General features: G+C 38.2%; 1 protein-coding gene across 11 annotated transcripts in view; it reads left to right on the forward strand.

The window, feature by feature from the left end:
• Positions 1-17,889, forward strand: part of msi2b (musashi RNA-binding protein 2b) — a 246,492-nt gene extending 228,603 nt beyond the window's left edge. For 2 of the 11 annotated variants that reach the window (XM_058413321.1, XM_058413326.1), the window contains exons 12-15: positions 285-464; positions 6,205-6,359; positions 8,685-8,761; positions 12,448-17,889. In XM_058413321.1, the coding sequence (XP_058269304.1) occupies positions 285-464; positions 6,205-6,359; positions 8,685-8,726 (377 nt within the window). In that variant the 3' untranslated portion in view covers positions 8,727-8,761; positions 12,448-17,889. The other 9 variants (XM_058413320.1, XM_058413325.1, XM_058413328.1 and 6 more) reach the window with 6 other exon arrangements.
• The last annotated feature ends 3,132 nt before the right edge of the window (positions 17,890-21,021 follow it).

A 21,021-nucleotide genomic window follows, 5' to 3' on the forward strand; every position in this document is an offset into this window, starting at 1 on the left:
GAAAAATAGGAAGTTAATAGTTTGGAGTCATGAGCACTGGCCAGCTGTGTGCACGTACATACACAACACACACTTACACATGTTAGGAGAACAGATAGGAGGCATCTATTTGAACTGTTTTGTATCTTGCAATACTCCACCTTTATGTCATGCAAAAGACAATGCAGCATTGACTCATAACATTACTATGCAACATTGTATTTCCCAATGATGGGAAAAATTTCCCAATATTTCCCCTCCCTCCCCTTCCTCCTCCTCCTCCCCTATACTCCTGTATCTCCCAGGCTTCCCCGATTACGGTTTCTATTCCACGACAAGTGACCAACGGGGGCCCCCCTTCTCCTTTGCGGACTATGGCTCCCTAGGCCCACAGGCGGCTCAGCTGCTTCAAAGCGAGCATGCCACCTCGGCCTGCAACTCCCCCCTGCAGCACCTGCCCAGCCCGGATCAGTATAAAAGCCCAGGTGTGTACCACCTCTCCTTCATTCACTGATTGATTTGATTCATGTGGTTGATTCATCATTCAGTCATTCATTAAAACGGAAGGCAAAAAAAAAAAAAAAAAGAAAAAAAAAAGAAATGCAAGGGACGTATAAAGAGGCGCCCGCTGCTTTGCCTGACATGAACTGCATGCTGATTCGAGCTCGTTCACACATTCTTTTATCCTTTTCTCTTCTGTCCTTGGCAATGCATTTCTGCTGTGTATGAGTTGAGATATATGAGCTAATAGAGTGATAGTGCTTTTTATTTAGTTTCTTATCCTCACTGAACCAGATTGAGTACTTTAATAAATCCATACACAATTATATGCAATGTTCTGATACAGATATTACCACAAGTCTTTTATAATTTAAGAGAATATGATTTTATTCATCAGAAGCATCACACAATTAATGGCTGACTGCTTTCGAAATGTGTACAGGACCGATCTTTTTTAGTAAATTTAACCAATACCTCTTATACAGTTAATACTTTTGTTTGACTTGTGCACAGGATTTTTTTTTTTCTACCAACTTGGTTGGTTTATTTCCAAAAACATTAAAATTAGTAATTCAAACCAGGAAAAATTCAGTAATGCTGAAAGAATTAACAAATTAGTAATACATGTGTTCATCCACATGGCCTTTTTTTGCCCTGCAAGCTTTTGTCCTGCATGAAATAAAAAAATAAAAGAGACTTTTTGGTTGTCCTGATGCACACCTCTAGCCTGGTTTAGTTTTTTTGTTTCACTGTTGTTGTGTTGAGAAATGATAATACATATGTCTAAATGTAAATCTATCAAAATAAGTTCATAAAATACTGCAACTGATCAATAATATTGTATTTTCCATATTGAAAGAAAAGAAAAACTGTTCCTTACGGGGGCCATGTGATCAGTATCCATTCTGAGATTGTCCAGCTCGGTTGCTGGCGTACATCATGATGACTGATGGCCGCTACCGTCAATATGCTGGATTGAAATGAGTCAGTGAAACATGTTGCTATGTCTCTATTTCATACCTGACAGGTGTTTGGAAGCTGCTCATGAACTATTTAAGTAATATAGTAATACAGAAAACAAAATATTAAGATTTTCAGATTCAAAAATATACATTATGGTCATCTTTGTATATTTATATTTTGTATTTTAAATACGTATTTTAAATCCAACAGAGATACATCACAAATAATATTTTCCATTTGATATAGGCGAAGGCGGAATGACGTAATGCATTTATATAATTGTATATAATTTTGTTATAAATGTTTCTTGCGGAGTCAGAATTTTAATGCTGCCCCTCTGTGACCCTCCTCATGTGCAGCATTATTGAGTTTATAAGATAATGAGACAAAATCGAAATGTATTCCTTCCCTTCATGTATATTGTTCAAAGGTAGTAACATTAAAATTAGGGTAATGTTACTGCAATTTACAATAACTGTATTGGTATAAGTGATGAGAGTTGAGCTGTGGGAAGCGATGATGTTCTTATATCCTGATATTCTGATATGAGGAAAGCCGTGAGCCGGTGGTTCATGCAGAGGTGAAGGAGTTGTTATGTCAGAAATGGGAGCGAGAGCGGGGTCATACCGCTGTGAACAACTGTCATTTCATGGTCTTAATCTACCTTAGATTAAAGGTTATGTGGAGGAACTGTTGACACAAATAAAGCTCTAAATCCTTTGGACATGGAAATGATGTTCAGATCTCTCTGCTCGGCAGAATGGGGCCGATTACAGGCCACGGAGTTTAGTGTTTATACAGTGAGTCACTTATCGCCTCCAGTAGTGGAAACAGTACCAGTGACCATGAGAGAGGACTTGCCTTCAAGCAGCATTGTTGCTTACGTGGAATTCGGGTCAATAAGCTAGTCGTTCAGATTGATTCAGGGAAGCTTTTACATTTCTTTTAAGACAGAAAAAGTGGGGATTGTTTCACGCACGCTTTCATGACTAGTTTTTGTTGTTGTTGATGTCGTCGGGCTCAGCGCATTGCTATTGCTCTCAACTTCTCTCTGTTTCATCTCATAATGACAAAATAATCAATTCTGACACTGTAAAGGATGCTATGGTAGTTCTCTATATGGAAATATTTGTTGGTGCATATACTGCGGGATATTTTCATGCTTTTTGTTCAGTATAAAGAAACTACAGGAAGTGCTCGCTCTTCTATCATCTCAGGCTGAAAACAAAATAAAAAAAAGTTTTAAACAGAGCAATACAATAGGCAAAAAAAGAATAAAAGCATGCACTTGAGAAGCAACACATCTGATTTTTAAATGTTATTGAGCTTTTAGTACAGGTACAGTCTATATATATAGATATATATTTTATGTATGTATATACTGTATATATAAATATATCAGTGCAGTCTATATACGAGGTCATGTGATCAACTAATGATAATATGCAAGTCCTACAACATGTAGCTTATAGATGTCAAAATATAGTTGCACACATGGAATTTCTATGTGATGATCAAATGTACATCATAAACACACCCTTATCTCGATGATCTACGTCTATGAGATGACTTATCCCAAATCTATTAGAATTACTACAGACGTCCTACAGCAACATGGCGTAACACACACACGTTTGGATGGAAATCGGAAAGAACAATTAGGGGATTTGATCTTTTGGTTTTTTAGATTTTATAATAACTATTTCCTTTCCATTTCAACACTGATGTATTTTCTTTAAATGCGAGATTAACTCCATGATAGTTTTAATCATAACATCATTCTAAACTGAACCATTTCGTGTATATGTACACCGCACTCACATTCATAAGGAACTCTGAACAGTTTTACACACAGAGTAGTGGGGTTTTTTTTGGGGTTTTTTTTCGACTTCTCTCCACCTCTTTTCCAACATTTACTCCACTGCTTAAGGAGGTCGGTGCAATCTGTTCGTCTTATTGGCAGAATCTGGGTTTTTTTTTGAGCAGCAGATGTCACATTCAAGTGTCAAAAGCAGCCTCGTCTTTCCACACTACCTACTGATACACAGCCTGCCTGAGATATCCATCTACTGTTGGCTGTGCTCTGATCTACAAATAAATATATATGCCTCCCTCCCCTTTTACTCTTCCCTGGAAGTCTCTGTTTTGCTCTGCTGACATTTTGAGAGTGAGAGCTGCGACTGACAAACTGTTCTCCGCTCAGCGTTCTCCTGTCTACCTGCACCCATCTGTGTGAAAAACAGACGAAGCTAAAGAGCAGCCTTGATGCTACGACGCCACCTATCAGACATATCTGCTCCTGCACATAGTCCCTCGGGGCCTCTCTTCGATATTTTATTCTAGTACATATCCTTTACCCTCATGAGTTGTGGAGTCTGCTGTATTAATAGTCTCTCCTTTCAGTGGACGGTGAAGTGAAGGCTTCCGGCTGTGGAGAAACTTGATTTAATATTCGCTTATTAATGGAAGTGTCATCAGGGCTGAGCGAGAGAGAAAAATGAGCACCACACGGTACGGGGCCGCAAAAGTTTTCGAGAACCTCTATTTAATTCAATGGGTGTGTTTGTTTACACTTATTTAATTTGTCATTTTGTGCCACTATGGAGAGATCATCCCTCAGATATATCAATTGTTATTTTACCTCTCTTAAAAACTATACGCCTTGGGGCAGGGTTTGGCTAATTGGTGTATTCTGGTAGCCCTGGCAGTGTAACATAGGTGTGCATTTAATAATAAAAAACATTCATTCATCTTTGGTACCTACTTTATTCAGGGTCTCAGTTGATCCAGAGTTTATAGCATGAAAGTGAGGCGGTAGGATGCCCTGGATGGGACACTAGTTTATCATAGGGCTCCAAACACACACACATGCATATTTGTGGTTAGAGTTGTGGTTAGGAAACCAGAGAACCTGGAAGAATCCCAAAAGGCCATCGATGGCACATGTGAAACTCCACATAGGCAGTAACGTGAGCTTAGGATTGAACTGCTCCATCATCATTACATCCTGAAAATAATTCCAGCCAATATTTTGGTCTCTATTGAATACATTGAATTATAACATCATGATCGTTCAATATGTTACTGATGTCAAGCATCAGCAGAACTATACTATTTAGGATCAGAGAAAATGTAGCCAACCCTGTCATTACCGTGTCATGTCATGTTCATAACTACTTATAAACATGTTAGAAATTACATTGACTTAAGAAGCAGAGAAAATATAAAAATGTGCTGTTTTGTATGTACATTATGGTCAGATCCTGATCATCCCTTTTCAAAAGTGACTCCTCCTTTGGTGTTATAATATCCTCCACTCTCCTAGGAAGGCTTTGCACTCGATTTTGGATTGTGGCTGTGGAGATTTACAGTAAGATTCAGTCATAAGAGCTTGGAAAGTGTCATAGCACTAATGACCCCTAATACATGCAGGTACAGGATTCTTTAAAGGTTCTTGTCAGTCGTAACCCTTTGAACACTAGGTAGTAGTGTTCTACTATATTAGCAGCCCATACATTAAAAGTGAGCTAATCTCATATGCTAACAAGTTCCTCCAGTTCTCCAGTCTTCATCTCCCTACTAGAAATACTGCTTTAGATCTCAAAGCTAGCAGTTTTGCTAACACAGACATCCTCCCGAAGTATTCGTCCAGCGTGTTACCTTCTCGGCCGTTGCTGTATGTATTATATATATATATATATATATATATATATATATATATATATATATATATATATATATATATATATATATATATATATATATATTCTTCAGTAAGAAAAGAACTGCAGCATCTCTGTGGAAATGAGACTCAATGATTCAGTCTTTAACACGCTTTACTCAAGACACTCTCTACAATTTCCTGCCTGCCAGCCGGCCGCGAGGCCCAAAAGCCCCCTGACGCTAACAGCTAGATAATCACCATCATATATTTAAAGAAGGAGGAAAAGGGGAAGGAGAGCACTCTCCCTGTGACAGGTGTTGATTAGATAGGGGGTGTTGTGGCACAATCCTCCATGCAATTTCTTTGAAGGACTCAAGAATTGGCAGTCAAATTTGACTACTCTGAGCGCAAAGAGAGCACACTTGATACAACTAGGGAAGAACGGAGAGTTCTGTGCGTGCGTGTGTGTGTGTGTGTGTGTGTGTGTGTGTGTATGTATGTATGTATGTGAATGGTAGAGATAGAGAGAGAGGTTATGATAATGAAAGACACCTACAAGGCAGCATCTCACTCTCACTGGTTCTCTTTAACATTACAGAAGCCTCTGAAGGAAAGTCTTCAGCCTTCACAAAAAGCACCTCCATTTGCCACGAAACACCTCGTGCAGCATACTCAACACCGACCATAGCTCCTTTTGTAGCGTGCATGCCATGTGAATGCTGAGTCGATGTGTCCAACACAAGCAAGCGTTTCCTTCTGCATGACTGACAGAAAATGTACCATGAATAATAGAAAAGCTTGTAGAAATTTGAAGTCACTGTAGGCTCTAAGGGGTCTTGCAGGTTAGGTCACAGTGTATAGATCTCTGCACAGATCACAGCTAAAACACACAAATGAGCTGTCTTTAGTGTAGTGTTCTGTTGCGTAGATCTCATACACTTCCTTTTCATTACAATTCATTTGTAGTGCTTTGGGTGTTTCGTCTTGTAGACTTTGCATGCAGTGATTGTTCTCAGTTTCTGTGGCTCTTCTGTGCAACTGTCCTCCACCTAGCCTCGCTCCTTACCCCAATGTTGGCACACTTGCTTTTTTGGCAGGCACCAACCCTCCGCGGCCTGGAACTTTTCCGGGAGCGAGCAGTCCAGGACCCGTGGCTGACCTGTATGGCCCCACTAGCCAGGACTCCGGCGTGGGCAATTACATAAGCGCTGCTAGCCCTCAACCTGGCTCCGGCTTCGGCCACAGTATTGCTGTGAGTATTCCTCTTCTCTTCTCTTCTCTTCTCTTCTCTTCTCTTCTCTTCTCTTCTCTTCTCTTCTCTTCTCCTCTTTTCTTTTCTTCCCTTATCCACTCTTCTTTTCTTTTTTCTTTTCTTTTCTCTTCTTTTCTTTTTCTTTTCTTTTCTTTTTTTCTCTTCTTTTTTGTCTTATTTTCTCTTCTCTTCTCCTTTTTTCTCTTCACTTCACTTCACTTCTCATCTCTTCTCTTCTCTTCTCCTCTTTTCTTTTCTTCCCTTATCCACTCTTCTTTTCTCTTTTCTTTTCTTTTCTTTTCTTTTCTTTTCTTTTCTTTTCTTTCTTTCTTTCTTTCTCTCCTCCCTCTGTCCTATCTCACACACATATTCCACTTTCCGCTCATTCCAACACACCCTCTTTCACCCACTGCACCATATCTGTGCTGCTTTTAGTTTCAGAGAAAAAGCGCACTAGTCTGTCATTAGTAAACAGCTTTGTGGAGGTAAAAAAAAATGTAAAAGGCTTTGAAGTTTTAGTGGTTTTAAAATAAGTCTACACACCTTTGCTTTAAATTTGACTTTAATAACCAATATGCTGTGGATTATAAATTTGATCTGGCATGAGCTAAATATGTAAAATATTCTTTTGTACCTAGTGCAAGTCAAATAGCTGAAAGATGAATATATTTCACTCAGGCTAATTATCAAAAAAAAAAAAGTCTTTTGTCTGAAGTTTGCCTCCAAAATGTGGAATCATGCTCTCATTAGTGCCAAGCAGGTGCTCTGGCTCTGAAGCTTTACCGTGTGGTTACTGCATTGCCAACATTCCTCATTCCCTTCATCGCTCTGCTCTTTCTGTCAGCTTCCCCAGAACAAACTGTGAACTTTGTACCGTCTGTCATCGGCAGTATGGCGTGTCACCGAGCCTTTTGTCCATGTGCCAGACAGGAGTAGTGAAATCTTACAATTAGTTCTCTCATTTTCAAACATTTGCACAGTGCCTTCTCTTCTTCCCTCTCCCCCGATTCTGCAGGCATATCGTCTCCTGCCGCTGAAAAGTCCTCCTGCACAAAGTGCGTATGTAAATCAATAAGGCAATAATAAAACCCTTGTGAGGAAACCTGTGGTAAGAATGTTGTCTTGCCCTTTGAAGCCGGACGCTTTCTCTTCTCCCTCCGCCCTTTTGTTTTGAAGCACTTGCAGAGTAGAGTGATAGGGGCTTGGGGAGTTAAGGGGACAGCGAAGGAGGAGAGGTCAGCACACCGGGGGGGGGACTGCAGGAGGGAGACCAGGCTGAATCACATGCTGCTCGGGGAATTACTGGCTCCGTCCGTTTTTCAGCCGCAGCCCAGCAATCAACATCAAGGTCTGCTGGGGAAATGAATAAGGCCTTTTGTGTCTGACGATACTGCCTCTTACACACCACGCTATCAGTGCGCTATGAATCTCACATTTGTGTGGAAATCCAAGTGAGAATTTCTTCGCTCTTTTCTTTTCCCCTGAAAAATAGACAGGCCATTCATCAACTCCAGCCTGAATGTTGAGATTAACAAAGTCACCTTGCGCTTGACTTTCAGATGAATTCTTTTAACCTAAATAGAGTTGAATGTAGGTTGACCTGAAACTTTCACAGAATTTCAGCTTTGATTGACAGCACTAGAGGCGGAGACCTCTACTAACTCTCTACAGACTCGGGCTCTGTGTGTGTACATTACCTAAACACTACTTACACACATATTCGAAGTAGTTCATTCATTCATTCGTTCATCTTCAGGAAGAGTTCAGTGCGAGGCAGCAATACATCATCCCGGATCTGACACGAATCCATCACACAACTCAGTCACACCTAGGGCGCTTTAGCATGGCCAATTCACCTTCCTGTTTCTAATGTGGCCAAAACCTGCACAGAAACTGAAGCATCACTCCTCACTGCTGACTTCAAGCCAAATGATCACACGTGGCAATAAAGTCATCCGGAAAAAGTTCACAGTTTGGTCTCTGAGATACATAGAAATGCATATTTGCGTTTGAGACTTTTTCTTTCTTTTTCTTTTGCCAACATTTTTTGCTTCAGATTTTTGTGCATGAGGTTTTTAATGTTAATGTTCTTACTGTTAGCATGAATATAGAAACTGCAACTATGACAAGTCATGTTATAGAAATCCTGTAAACCTCACAGTAGAAGTGATAATAGAATTATGTAATAATAATTTAAATGAACTGTTTATTCATGCTAGCAATACAGTAATTGAAATGGAAATCCAGGCTACTGACAAGTGATAGCTTTATGAGCTGTTTTTACTGGACTGCATACTGACACCATTACTAACTGTACACTTTTAGGGTCCTTTGATTGCGACAGCTTTTACAAACGGATACCATTGAAACCTAACAGGTGGTTGGTTGCCATCTCAATTGAGGTAGATTATTTTTTTTAATTGAAATAGATCCTGTCATTACCCGTTTATTATTCTGTTCTCCTTCCTACTCTCCTTGCACTTTTATTTTTTGCTTTTCCCTTCTTCTTTTAGTCTGTACTGTGCTGTGTATGGATGTCTGTCTTTATCACCAATATGGCAGGAAGCTTTTACACGGTTTCACAAGATTACAATGTGTTACATGTAGAAGAAACCTTTTGAAAGCTTTCACTATCAGTGTTTTAGTGTTTTAACCACTTTTCCTTTATTCTCTGCTTGTCTGTATGGAGCACGCATGAGTTGCTGTGTGAGTCGGTCTACTCGAGGCGCGCTGTTGCTTTCTGTTCCCAGCCGAAGTCGCAGCACACGGGCCGAGCTCTGTTCGCTTCCTCTCTTATGTTAGCAGAGCGCACGCCTTTGATTCGGAGGCTGTGTGAAGTGCTGTATGTGGATAATATGCACAGGTGTAGAGTTTTTGATCAGCGTGCACCTGGAGACGCTGGACCCTTAAAGTCAGAGCATGACTCTCATTTAAAGAAGCTGGAGAGCTATGATGTAATAGTTCTGCTTTTCAGCACAGAAAGCAAAAAAGAAAAACACACTTTCTGTGAAGCTCATATTCAGAAATGATTATAACTGTGCTTGGAATTCTTGGTAAGTTGGCAATAAATGCCTCTAAAATTCTAGTGAGTTATTATTAATTCATAATTCATTGATAACTTCCTGATAATGCACAACCCTTATAACTAATTATTACAGCTTGTTAATAAAGGTCATGTTAATCATTGAATAATGAAATAATTATTATGAACATTTATAAAGGTATTTTAAATTGTTCCTAATTCTAATGTACACTGTAATGCCAAAAGTTTTGGAACACCCCTTTGCACATGAATGTAATATGGAGTTGGCCTTTTGCAGCTATAACAGCTTCAACTGTTTTGAGAAGGCTTTCCCACATGGGACCATTCCTCCAGAAACGCATTTGTGAGGTCAGGCACTGGTGTTGGACGAGAAGGTCTGGCTCACAGTCTCCGCTTTAATTCATCCCAAAGATGTTGAGGTTGAGGTGAAGTTCCTCCACACGAAACTCACTCATCCATGTCTTTACAGAGCTTGCTTTGTGCACTGGTGTACAGTCATGTTGGAACAGGAAGGGGTCATCCCCAAACTGTTCCCACAAAGCTGGAAGCATGAAATTGTCCAAAATGTCTTGGTATGCTGAAGCATTTAGAGTTCCTTTCACTGGAACTAAGGGGTCAAGCTCAACCTCTGAAAAACAACACCTGAATTCAATGATTTGGAAGGGTGTCCCAAAACTTTTGGCAATATAGTGTAATTCCAGGCTCATTAAGGTACATGCTGTATGTGCTACATAGATGAGACCTTGATAATGTTTATGCTAATGTTTGTATAAACTGTTAATAAATATTACATTTGCTTTATAAATATTTATCATCATGATCAGGTGTAACGGTTGTGTAATGCACCGTAAGGCACTATAATAAGGAACACTATATGGTTTACAACATAAATCAGTTATCAGGGAATTATGTAGACAGTGCACTGTATCTTATGAGGAAGCATTACCAGCTTACAAAGAGTTATGCACATTTATAATAACTAATAAATACTGAACGTCACAGAAAGTGTTCCAGCAAAGTTTTCACACTGACTGCCTTTGTAAATCTAATTACAGGCAAATCATTTGGCATTATTTGGTTATGGATAATCGCTAGAATGTGTGTTTGTGCACATGTATGTGTGTTTGTTCATGCACATATGCACACACGCATGCCTTTGTGTGTGTGCGTCCTCCTCTGACACAATCTCGTCATAATCAGTGGCAGCTTTTCTTACAATATTGAAAACACTTCCTATGAAGGCCATAAATCCATATAAAGAAATGTGTCACAGATACAAACCTGCTATAAATTCATATCTTCATAAAATGTATGTGTTCTGTTTGTTATGAAGCAGTTTGTTTGTTATAAGGCAGTTATCCACATTGGTGGGATTACTGATAAACATGTATTAGAGTTTATAGCAATGCGTTATTGCGTTATGAATTATAACAGAATGTATTATAGGTATGTAGTGTTTATAACAGCTTAAACATTCAGTATATAGCGCCTTTCTCAATGAGAGCAACTGAGTAAAAGGCGCTATATACTGAATGTTTAAGCAATAAATATTTATATATTTGTTTTAACAATATGAAGCGTTAATCAGTTCATGGACGTGTGATTACACTCACCAATAAAAATAATAAATAATAATAATAAATAAATAAACCAATAGCAGTTGCACTGTTCTATTTCTTGTAAATTTATCAGGCACCTAACTGAAAGTGATTCCCAGTTAAGCAGAACCACTGGGAGGTATTAGGTAAAGAGCTAATATTTTCAACAGCTCTGAGCACAACATGCTGATGCACTGTATTCTCTCTGTTACTCATTTTTGACAAGGTCTCAGCTATAATTCCTTAAAAAATGCTTCATGGCTTTGTTAATTTTTTAAAAATATTGTTATCATTTTATAATTAATATTTCTATAATTGTAGAGCTTTTTTTTTTTTAAGAATCATGTGTAATGTGTAGCATGCTGCGTATGTGTTAGTCAATAGAAATATGGCCTTCATAGAATGTGTTAGCTTTATTTATTTATCTCTGCCTGGCCTTTATCTGACTTTCTTCTCTTGAGCCATAGAGTCAGTATAACGGATTTGTTTATTTCTCTCAGCCGGGTTCATTTAACTCCGTACCGTCCTTTTTTTTTTAATCCAATCTAATTGTTGTTGAGTTAATCGGAGGAACAGAATTTGACTTAGATCACAGAGATTTGCTAGCAACTGTTATGGCTCTGGATTAAACAGTGTCGCAGAGCGAGCAACAGAGCTTGCGCAGCTTGTGTAAACTAGCCGCGCGTCGCGTGCAGATGGCCACAGTTTTGTTTCTGCATGCCGAAAACACTAATGCATGCGTGTGCTTGTAAATGAGTTCAATATGTTCTGCATCTGAGAATTCTCCATTCGAGACGGAGAGAGAGAGAAATTCAGTGAACATAGTATAATGTAGTTTAGAGTTCATTCACAGCATTTGGCAGAAGCCCTTATCCAGGGCAATGTACATATTTTTTATCTCATTTTGTACAATTGAGGGTTGCTCAGAGGTCCAGCAGTGGCATCTTGGTGCGATTCAAACTCACAACCTTCTGATCAGTAGTCCAGCACCTCAACCACTAAGCTACCACATCTCTTCTTAAAAATGACATCTTTTATGTATTCATATGAACATATTATATTTTATCAGTGCCTTGTACTCAGCCTCCAAGACGCAGCAGACTCGGAATAGTAATAAGATTATCATAAAAAAAGACCAAGCCGTATAAATAAATAGAGTCCTGTTAACTAAAAGCCTATAATTCCAAACACTACTGTTATTTCACGAGTGAATGAGCTTTTTTTTTTTTCACAGACACCAAACCCAGGATTCAAATTTGATCTATAAAATGATGGATCCCCCCCGTCCCCCCAAGGCTCAGATGCAGCACATTTGACACATAAAATCTCACCCAGACTGTGTAAATGGGCCGTTTATGAGGCTTGTGAATCTTCTGTTTGCTCCAGCAGAGTTTATCGGGAGGTCAGGGGAAGACAGGCCACAGTTTCTAACTGGTTTTGTGTACAGGTAACGGCCATACAACTCCAAGCACTACAGCGTGGAACAGACACGGACGAGCTGAGATGGCAGGATCTGAAGAACAAAAGAAATGTCTGAATCATCTCCGAGAAAAAAAAACAAAAAACAAAACAACAACATTAATCTGCTGTACTATAATGAAAACCTGGCTTTTTGGATTTTATTTTTTTCCTCCTAATGTATCCCCATAATCTAGGCTGATGTTGTCGTTTTGTCCTTTTTCACTTCTTTTTCCCCGGTTTTATTGAAGTTGTTTCTTTAACATCTTTTATCATATAGTCTGATCAGCCTTTGAGGTTGACTAGTTTTGAAATATTTTCATTATATACTATGTTCTCTGATGAGAAGAACTATGTAAATGTACATCTTCTCGCTTTTTTTTTTTTTAGTGTAATAACATCACTCTAGTTGTCTCTTCACTCTTGGCTCTTTGTAATAATAACACCCAGTGTTTCATGTCATTGCATTCGAAGCAAGAACACTGAAGGACTTGCTTCAAAAATCGTGATTTTTTTCAACCTTTAAAAGAGCAACGAGAGGGTAACTAACAAATCTAAGTAGCTCTGTTCTTCGTTTCATGTGACGTCTTGTTATCATTATTATCTATTTTGGGCAATAAGAGGACTACAATATTTTCACAGTCCTTTTTTATAAATGTTTTTTTTTTGTTGTTGTCGTCGTCGATGAAAGAAAAAAAAATTATACATTTCCTTTTAATACTTTGTGAAATGAGATTTAAAAAGAAAACAATTATAAAATCTGTAAATATTACTCATTACTACATCAAACCATCTCAGAGAGAACCATATTTTTGTGATGGTGTTCTAGAGGTCATACTGTGCTCTCAATCTGAAATATGTTTCAAAAAACGGAAAAACGAAAAAAAAGAAAAAAGATCTTTCAGGCTTGGTGCGGTAACCGAAATCCATTTGTAGCACAAAAGCCGTGAGAAACCCGACTGCAGACACAAGCCCAATAAAACACTGTTAGCTCGCTCTGTAAATACTGTTGGCTTTCTAACTGTGCAGGTAGCAAACCAGCATATTGACTAGATTGTGAGATCAGATGTGCACAGCTTTCACAGAGAAAATACTTTACAGCATACACACAAATCAGCATCCTACAAACAAAATCCAACTGAAATCCAAAGCACATGTTTGTTTCATGTTTTTTAAGTACCAGTGATATAAAAAAAATGAGAGATTTTCTAAGAAGTAAACTGTGTTTATTTTTTATTTTTTCTTCTATTTCTTCCTTCTCACTTTTTGGTTCGAATTTTAGTTTTTCCCGTAGTCCTAAAAAAAAATAAATAAAAATAAATAGTACACAGAACGCCTGATTTCGGAAAAACAAAAAAGGCAATATTTCAAGATTTGTAGTCGTTTCTGACTTACCGTGCTCAATTAGGAACTGTTTTTTGCACCATTACCTCAGTCCTGTGGGATGTACTTTAGAGGACGTAACAAATTAATTTATTTTATCGTAAGACGAAATAAAAAATAAAAAAAAACGATTGTCTTGAAATGAAAAAAAAAAAGAATCATTGCACTGTGAGAAAGAATTTATTATTTTCTATTTGCACATGTTTAAGGATTTTCTCTACCGTGGGTCATATGAAGGACTGGTAAGGAATCGTTTGTCCCTGCGAGGCTGCAGTCTTTACGGCTGTGTGGGTTTATTTTTTAATTTAATAGTTTTTGTTTTTGTTTTTTTTTTGTTTTTCCGGGCATTTTATTTTTTTCTGTGCTTGTGATCTGCCAACGTTACAGCCGAGTTTATTAGGTAGCAATAGTCGAAATCCTCCGATACACTGAAACTGAATGAAATCAGTAGCTGCTACACACATATGACGTACATGTCGGATCTGACGAGATCGAAATGATGCTAAAATGCTGAGTGAAATAAGAGTGATATTTAAGAGTGTAAACTGACATAGATATATATATATATATATATATATATATATATATATATATATATATATATGTGCTGTTGTTCATCCTTGCTGCAAGTGTGTTTTTATTTTCATTTGTTCCTCCCTTCTTCTTCTTTTTTTCTTTCCTCCCACAATTTTACTGAAACTAACACACGATTGGAAATGCTGAATCCTTTTTTTTCTTTTTTTTTGTACATCACGGGAAAAAGAAAAGGAAATAAGTAAGAGCAGAAAGACGGCTTCCTGCTAACTCTTCAAACTGTTTCAAAAGACAAAACTACTCAAAACAGCGCGGATCCCCGTCACAGTTTGAAAATCAACAGGGGATAATTTTTTTTTTTTTATTGCTATTTTTGTGGAAGTGAATGACTATGTTAAATATGTTGCTGACTATATTACGGTTACTATGTACTGTATTTCTCATTTGATGATCTCTCCATTCCCTGTCGCATCATCCAGTAATCTTCTGTTGATCATTGTATTTCAGTAGTGTGTAAAAAGAAAAAAAAAAAAGAAAGAAATTATCTTGTACAAGAGTGCTGTCTTTTGATGCCAGTGTAGTGGTCTGTACATTTCTCTGTTGATCCGATTGTTTCACCCCTCTATCTATCCCCCGCTTTTTGCCTCCCGCTTTTCGTCTTCTTGCTCTTTCGCTATATCTCTGTCTCACTCTCTCTTAGTGAATAGTCGTAGATGTTTATGTAATCAACGTTACCGTAGAGCTGTAGTGGTAGATTTAGTAGATTTAGGACCAGTAAGGATAGAACTTTCTCTTGATAATCATTTAAACAAACAAACAAAAAAATATGCTGAACATCGTTTCCATGCCGTTTTTCCACCTTTACTTTTGTCTTTCTTTGTGTTCATTGGGTTGGTTTTTTTTCTGATTCTCACATGGTTTCAACTAACCAAAGCTCTCACGATGAAATCCAGTTTAAAAAAAAAAGAAGAAGAAGAAAGAAAGAAAGAAAATTGGTGGTAAGACAGAGTTGTAAACAAGGCATTAATTGGATCCCCACCCTTGAATGTTTGAAAAGGGGGTGTGCCATACTACCTTAAATGCTAACGCTTGATATGCAAAACCCTTTTTTTTTTTTTTTTTCTTTCTTTTTTTTAAGAGGGACGCAATTTATAATTATGGAAAGGATTTTATTACGGGAATGGAAAAAAAAAATCATATTTTTTTAAGTACGTTCTACCTGAGTAATGATGATCTAGCCTAATAATTATAGATACGGATAAAACTGTAATAGGTTTTGATATTTATACTCTTCCGAAGAAAAAAAAAAAAAAGAGTCCACTACTATTTTTAAATACTTTTTTGTGTCTCTGTGTCTGCATAGATTCAGATTCATATATCTTTTAGGTTCGGGCCATCTTAAAGGTTATTTTTTTTGTACGCTGTAACCTTAGTGCCAGTTCTTCATGTTAATCGAAGCTATCAGAGCAACAGCTACGAACAGTGAATTATTAGAAGTACTGTGAAGTATTCATATAGCATGTGAAACAAAAGAATTAGGCTAGTGTTAATAACTAAACCGTTTTTATTAAGACAGGTTCATTGCCGTTAACGGTCCTAGAAGGATTCCGTACAACTTACAGCGAAGACTTGAGATATTTTTTCCGGGAATGAAATCTGTTCTCAGGGATTATGAATGTAAGCTAATTCTAATCGAACTCCTCTATATGTGAGATTTAGCTCTTAATTACCGTGTGGATTCTGTGTCTCTGATCCGTGCTCTCAGATTTCATCCGGACGCCAACGCCGGGCCGCTTTTACTCCACACTCGAGTTTAACCTGCTGAGGTTTTAGATTCCTAAAGAACTCTAGCTGATAGGGAAACACTGCTGTAGAGGTTTTAAAACTGTACTTTTGTAGTCTTTCCTGGAAAAAAGGAAATTCTAGATTTGACCGTTTACACACAGTATAATAATTTGTGTTGCTGTGTGAAGCTGTCGCACATGAATAACCTCGTTACAAACATTTCTAACTTACCACTGGTATGAGTTTATAGCATAAAGAAAGGCTTCCTCACTGCCACACTGCATCCGGCGCTTTGTCAAATTCACATTAGCGAGATTAAAACAGTGGCAGAAAAGAATTATGTATAATATACGATTATGAGTTTATCATACTTATAATCCTGATCTGGCTCTTGATTAAAATGAAGGCTGGCAACCTTTTTTCTGATAGCCTTCTATAATGTCTCTCATTCAGTTGCTTTCGTTTTTTTTTCTTTATATATTTTCGTTCTTTTCTAATTTGATCTTGTAGCTTGGACTTTAAGGTAGCATGGCTCTGTTGCCATTATTTTATTTTTCCATCGACAGCCGTTTACAGCAGATGAATGTTACACATCTTGCTAGACTAGTTAAATCATTGGATATTTGTTGGTTTTGGAAAAAAAAATAATAAAAAAGGAAAAGGAAAAAAAAAAAATGACCTGGAAGGTGTTGGGTGATATTCGAAATGAACTACCGTATCCATTCAAAACTTGAATTTTGAGGCAAGTGCTAGGCAATGGCCAAAACGATCATCCCATTATTGAAGGAACAAACTACTCTGCGCACACACACACACACACACACACACACAAAGACAAACACATGCACACATACACACACATTCTCTGTCTCTTTCTGTAACGACATACTGTAATGACGTATGTATATACTTGTATACAGATACAGGATATATATGTATAGTGTATATATCTCTTTGTTAAAGCTGTTTGTTGAAGCTGCCTCATAATGCTTATTAATCATTTGTAGTGACCCTGAAAACGTTTGGGTCAGTAGTCTACACTGAAATCATGTTTGAAATCACGTGTTGTGGGGGAAGCTGCATTGTGCACTACTGGGACAGTTAGAAAGCCGGGAAACGTGTTAGTTTAGCTGTACACGTGTCCCTTTAACTTTAACTCTGTAGGGACCCGGTACAGTTGACAAGGCAGGTGTCACAGGGGAATGGTCTTTATTTCTGACGCTTCCCTCGGGAACTCAGTCTCCTGTTTATCCTCCCCAGCTTTCGCCTCTCTGATTGCCTTGTCCATTCCTAACACTTGCCCATTTTTAACGGACTTTTTACCGCATGAACTGACTGAACGGACTGACGTCTGAAAGCATCTTTCAGGTCTTCTTCTATGGCTTGCTCAAGCCCTGTTGTAAAATAAACTAAAGTGGATGGGGGTCTCTCACATCTCAGATGTGGAAAGTATAATTTTATATTTGTATTTTCAAATAATTATGATAATAAAAAAATGTTTGTGAAAGGTTTCCATCCTCTACTGTGGTCCAGAAATCAATGTGTTTGTCTGGAGAAGATTTAAAAAAAAATAAATAATAATAAAGTAAACTGTTTTGAAACATTTCATGGTTTTTTGATTTTGAATTAACATTTTTTTCAAGCAAATGATGTGTGATTTAAAATATGAATATATCTGCAAAAGAATGTATATCAGATATGCACAACAATTAAAATGCACAAAAATGAACACAGAGCTGAAAGGGTTGTGTAAGTTTGTTTTATTCCCAGTGGATTTGGTTTTTATATCACAGTTCAGTTCAGAGGTCAGGATTTCATCTCAATATGATTGCTTTATCTCTTTTAGTGCTCTCTGGAGGTTCTTAAGAGACCGTGTCATTGTTTTTGCGACTCCAGCGCAGAATTAGCATTTCATTGGGACTGTAAAACAAGAAGATAGCTGCAATAACCCTGTCTGCTATACTTAAAAACCCTGTCTTTTCACAAAAACCCTGTCATTTGTAAGCTGTATCTTGAGTTTTCAGACCCCAACAGATTGAAATTAACATACTATATTTGAACGTATTTACCTTCACGGAAATACTTCTCTTAATATAGATGTCTGCATGCAGTGTTGAATTAAATGGCGGTGTATCACACAGAGGTGTCGTGTACAGCGCCGCTACCTCACAGCTCCAGGGTTCCCAGCTCCATCTGGGTTTCTGTGTCTGTGCAGTTCGCAGTTTCACATCTTCTCCACTTTCTGTTTGAAATCACACCTTCTCCAGTTTCCTCCAAAAAAGCAAGCCAATAAGTGACCTGGCTACACAAAATTGCCCCTGTCTGTGAATGATTGTGTGCAACGGATAGTTCCGGTCTCATAAAGTACGTATCCCAAGTGTTCCCACCCCAAAGCACTTAATGTAGATGAATGTAGCTGTATGCGTCATTAACGACATGATCCTGCGTTCAGTTTTCCTCCCATGAGCCAATTATAAATGATATCACATAACAGAAAGCAAAGAATGACTTAAATAAGGTGTAAAAAAAAAAAAAAAGTCAGACAAATTCATATATATCCGAAAGCATATGCATATCCCCTTAAATACCAAATCCTCCCTGACTGATGCATATTGTTTTGAAATACTTTTATACCATTCCAGGCCCTAATCTAAAAGTGTTTCACCTGGGATGAAAAATGCAATGTGTGCCGGCTGGCAGAAATTAATGTCATTTTTAATTTGAGCCGCTGTCCCATTCTCAAATGTGAAATTGCTTCGGAGAACGTAAGGTGTGACAGCTATTATAAATGTGTGGAAATCCATCTTCCACTGTCGTTCTCACCCCCTCCCTCCACCTTCACTCCCTCTCTCTCCCTCCCTCTGCTCCCCTCTCTCTCTTTCTCTCTCTCTCTCTCTCTTTCTCACTCGCTCCCTTGACTCGGCCAAGGAAGCTCTCTTCATATACTTCACCATCACAGCAGCTGTCCACCCACACACTTCACTGGAGCCCTCGGATAGTGTCATGACTCACAGTGTCCGCTGTTTGCCAGGATTGAAATGCTGTGAGGAATTTTCCCTCCCTTCTCACTCAAGGAGCTCTCACACACAAGAACTCCACTTGATTTCGCCGAAAAAAAAAAAAAGTCACCTTTCCTAATATTTCTGATATTACTATTATGTCATATCCGCCTAAAATCAAGGAGCTGGCAAACTGTAAGAATTAGGGGGTAAAAACTTTGGGAGGAAAAAAAGAAAAAGAGTACTTCTCTAAAATCCCAGAGATCGTGTACAAATTCTAGCATTTGTCAAGTTGCTCGTCAGATGGCTGCCTCCCAAAAAGATGCTCTCTGTACAGTGTGACTCAGAAACAGGGTTAATTGCATCTGGAGACCTTTATGTCACAGTGACATGGAACAAAGCACCGCTGTAAGTGTCACCTGACTTAAGTAAACCAATTAAATTGTTTGAAAAATGACTGCCGGTGTTGCAAGCTGTCTCAGGAGAGCTCATTTGGAGAGCTCGCAGCTATATTTAAGACAGAGCTGCCCTGTCTTTAAGGCCATCTGATGAGTTTGGACGAGAAATATCACAGAAAGCTTGCAAACAGACAGGTGATAGTAGTGTATCGCTTCAAAACGCATTATAGTCATGGCCTGTGCAACGTGCTTACTACTGCATGTAATTCACTGTAAATGGACAGGGATGAAAACGCTGTGTTTACTGTCTTATTCAATCTCTCAAGCTGGCTTTACACTGTAAGATTTTCGCTGCCATAAACATTGTACTAATCAGCTGCATTAAAAACGGATAAATGTACTGGACATGAAACCGTGACGTGTTCACCTGCGGCTAGTTCAGTGCCACTGCAAACAAAGATAGCCAACAACAAAGTTCTGGCAGTGTCTCAATTTTTTGTTAAAACCTCAGAGTGTGTTTACTACTCCCAAAAATCCACCAATAAGAGAACAACAAAGATTACTTGAAGCTCACAAAAAAATAAATCCTTATTTCCTCAAGTTCACTGAAGACTATTTCAGTTTATGTGACTCCTTTTCTGCACAAAGTGCTGATCATGCTTACTGGTGATCTGAGCTGAAGGTAGTCGTTTTCTTTGCCTCTATCATTAGAGGCTCGTCATCATATATTCTTTAATGGAGAATGTTATTGTATAGTCTGAAGATTTTATTGCAATTCTATCATATAGTGTGTCAAATAACTAGTCTTTAAAATCTTAACCTATATCCTAAAGTTTCAACTGACTATTTGTATGTAGAGATACTAATAAGAAAGGGATATAGTTCGAAGAGTGAGGATTATATGTCTGGACCTGCTTATGGGTGTTTAAGGAGTTAAACAACATAAGCAAAATTAGCGCGAACAGCTAATTGTACGTTGCATGCTTGAATAGTTAATAGTGAGTTTTGTGAATAATCTGGGCTGTGTTTGTCATCCTAACACGAGAGAGAATATTCAACATGATGCTCACTCTGCTATTATTGATCGACTTTGTCTCTGCATGCCGCCCTTCAGACGTGTCTGAGATTTCTGCTTGGAGCTTGTGCACTTGCTCTTCACCTTCTGCTGCTGTGGATAGTCTCATGTATTGTTTACAGCTTAAAGATTTTGCACTTGCCCCAAAACAGTTAGTGGATATGCCATGTCTCTTAATCACAATACTGTAGCAGTAATGTTTGGTATTACTCTTCTACACATGTCTACTGCGATTGATGCTATCTGATATCACCCAGCTGTGGATGGGCTTCATTTCTGTCCTGTCTGATTTGTTCATGAGAGATCCAAATCAACATCTGGATTACTGTAAAGCAGCTTTGTGACGATGTCTGTTGTTAAAGAGATAACAGAATAAATGTAATAGAATG

This window comes from Hemibagrus wyckioides, linkage group LG17 (assembly GCF_019097595.1).
Source record: "Hemibagrus wyckioides isolate EC202008001 linkage group LG17, SWU_Hwy_1.0, whole genome shotgun sequence".
In the NCBI taxonomy this organism is placed as follows: Eukaryota; Metazoa; Chordata; class Actinopteri; order Siluriformes; family Bagridae; genus Hemibagrus; species Hemibagrus wyckioides.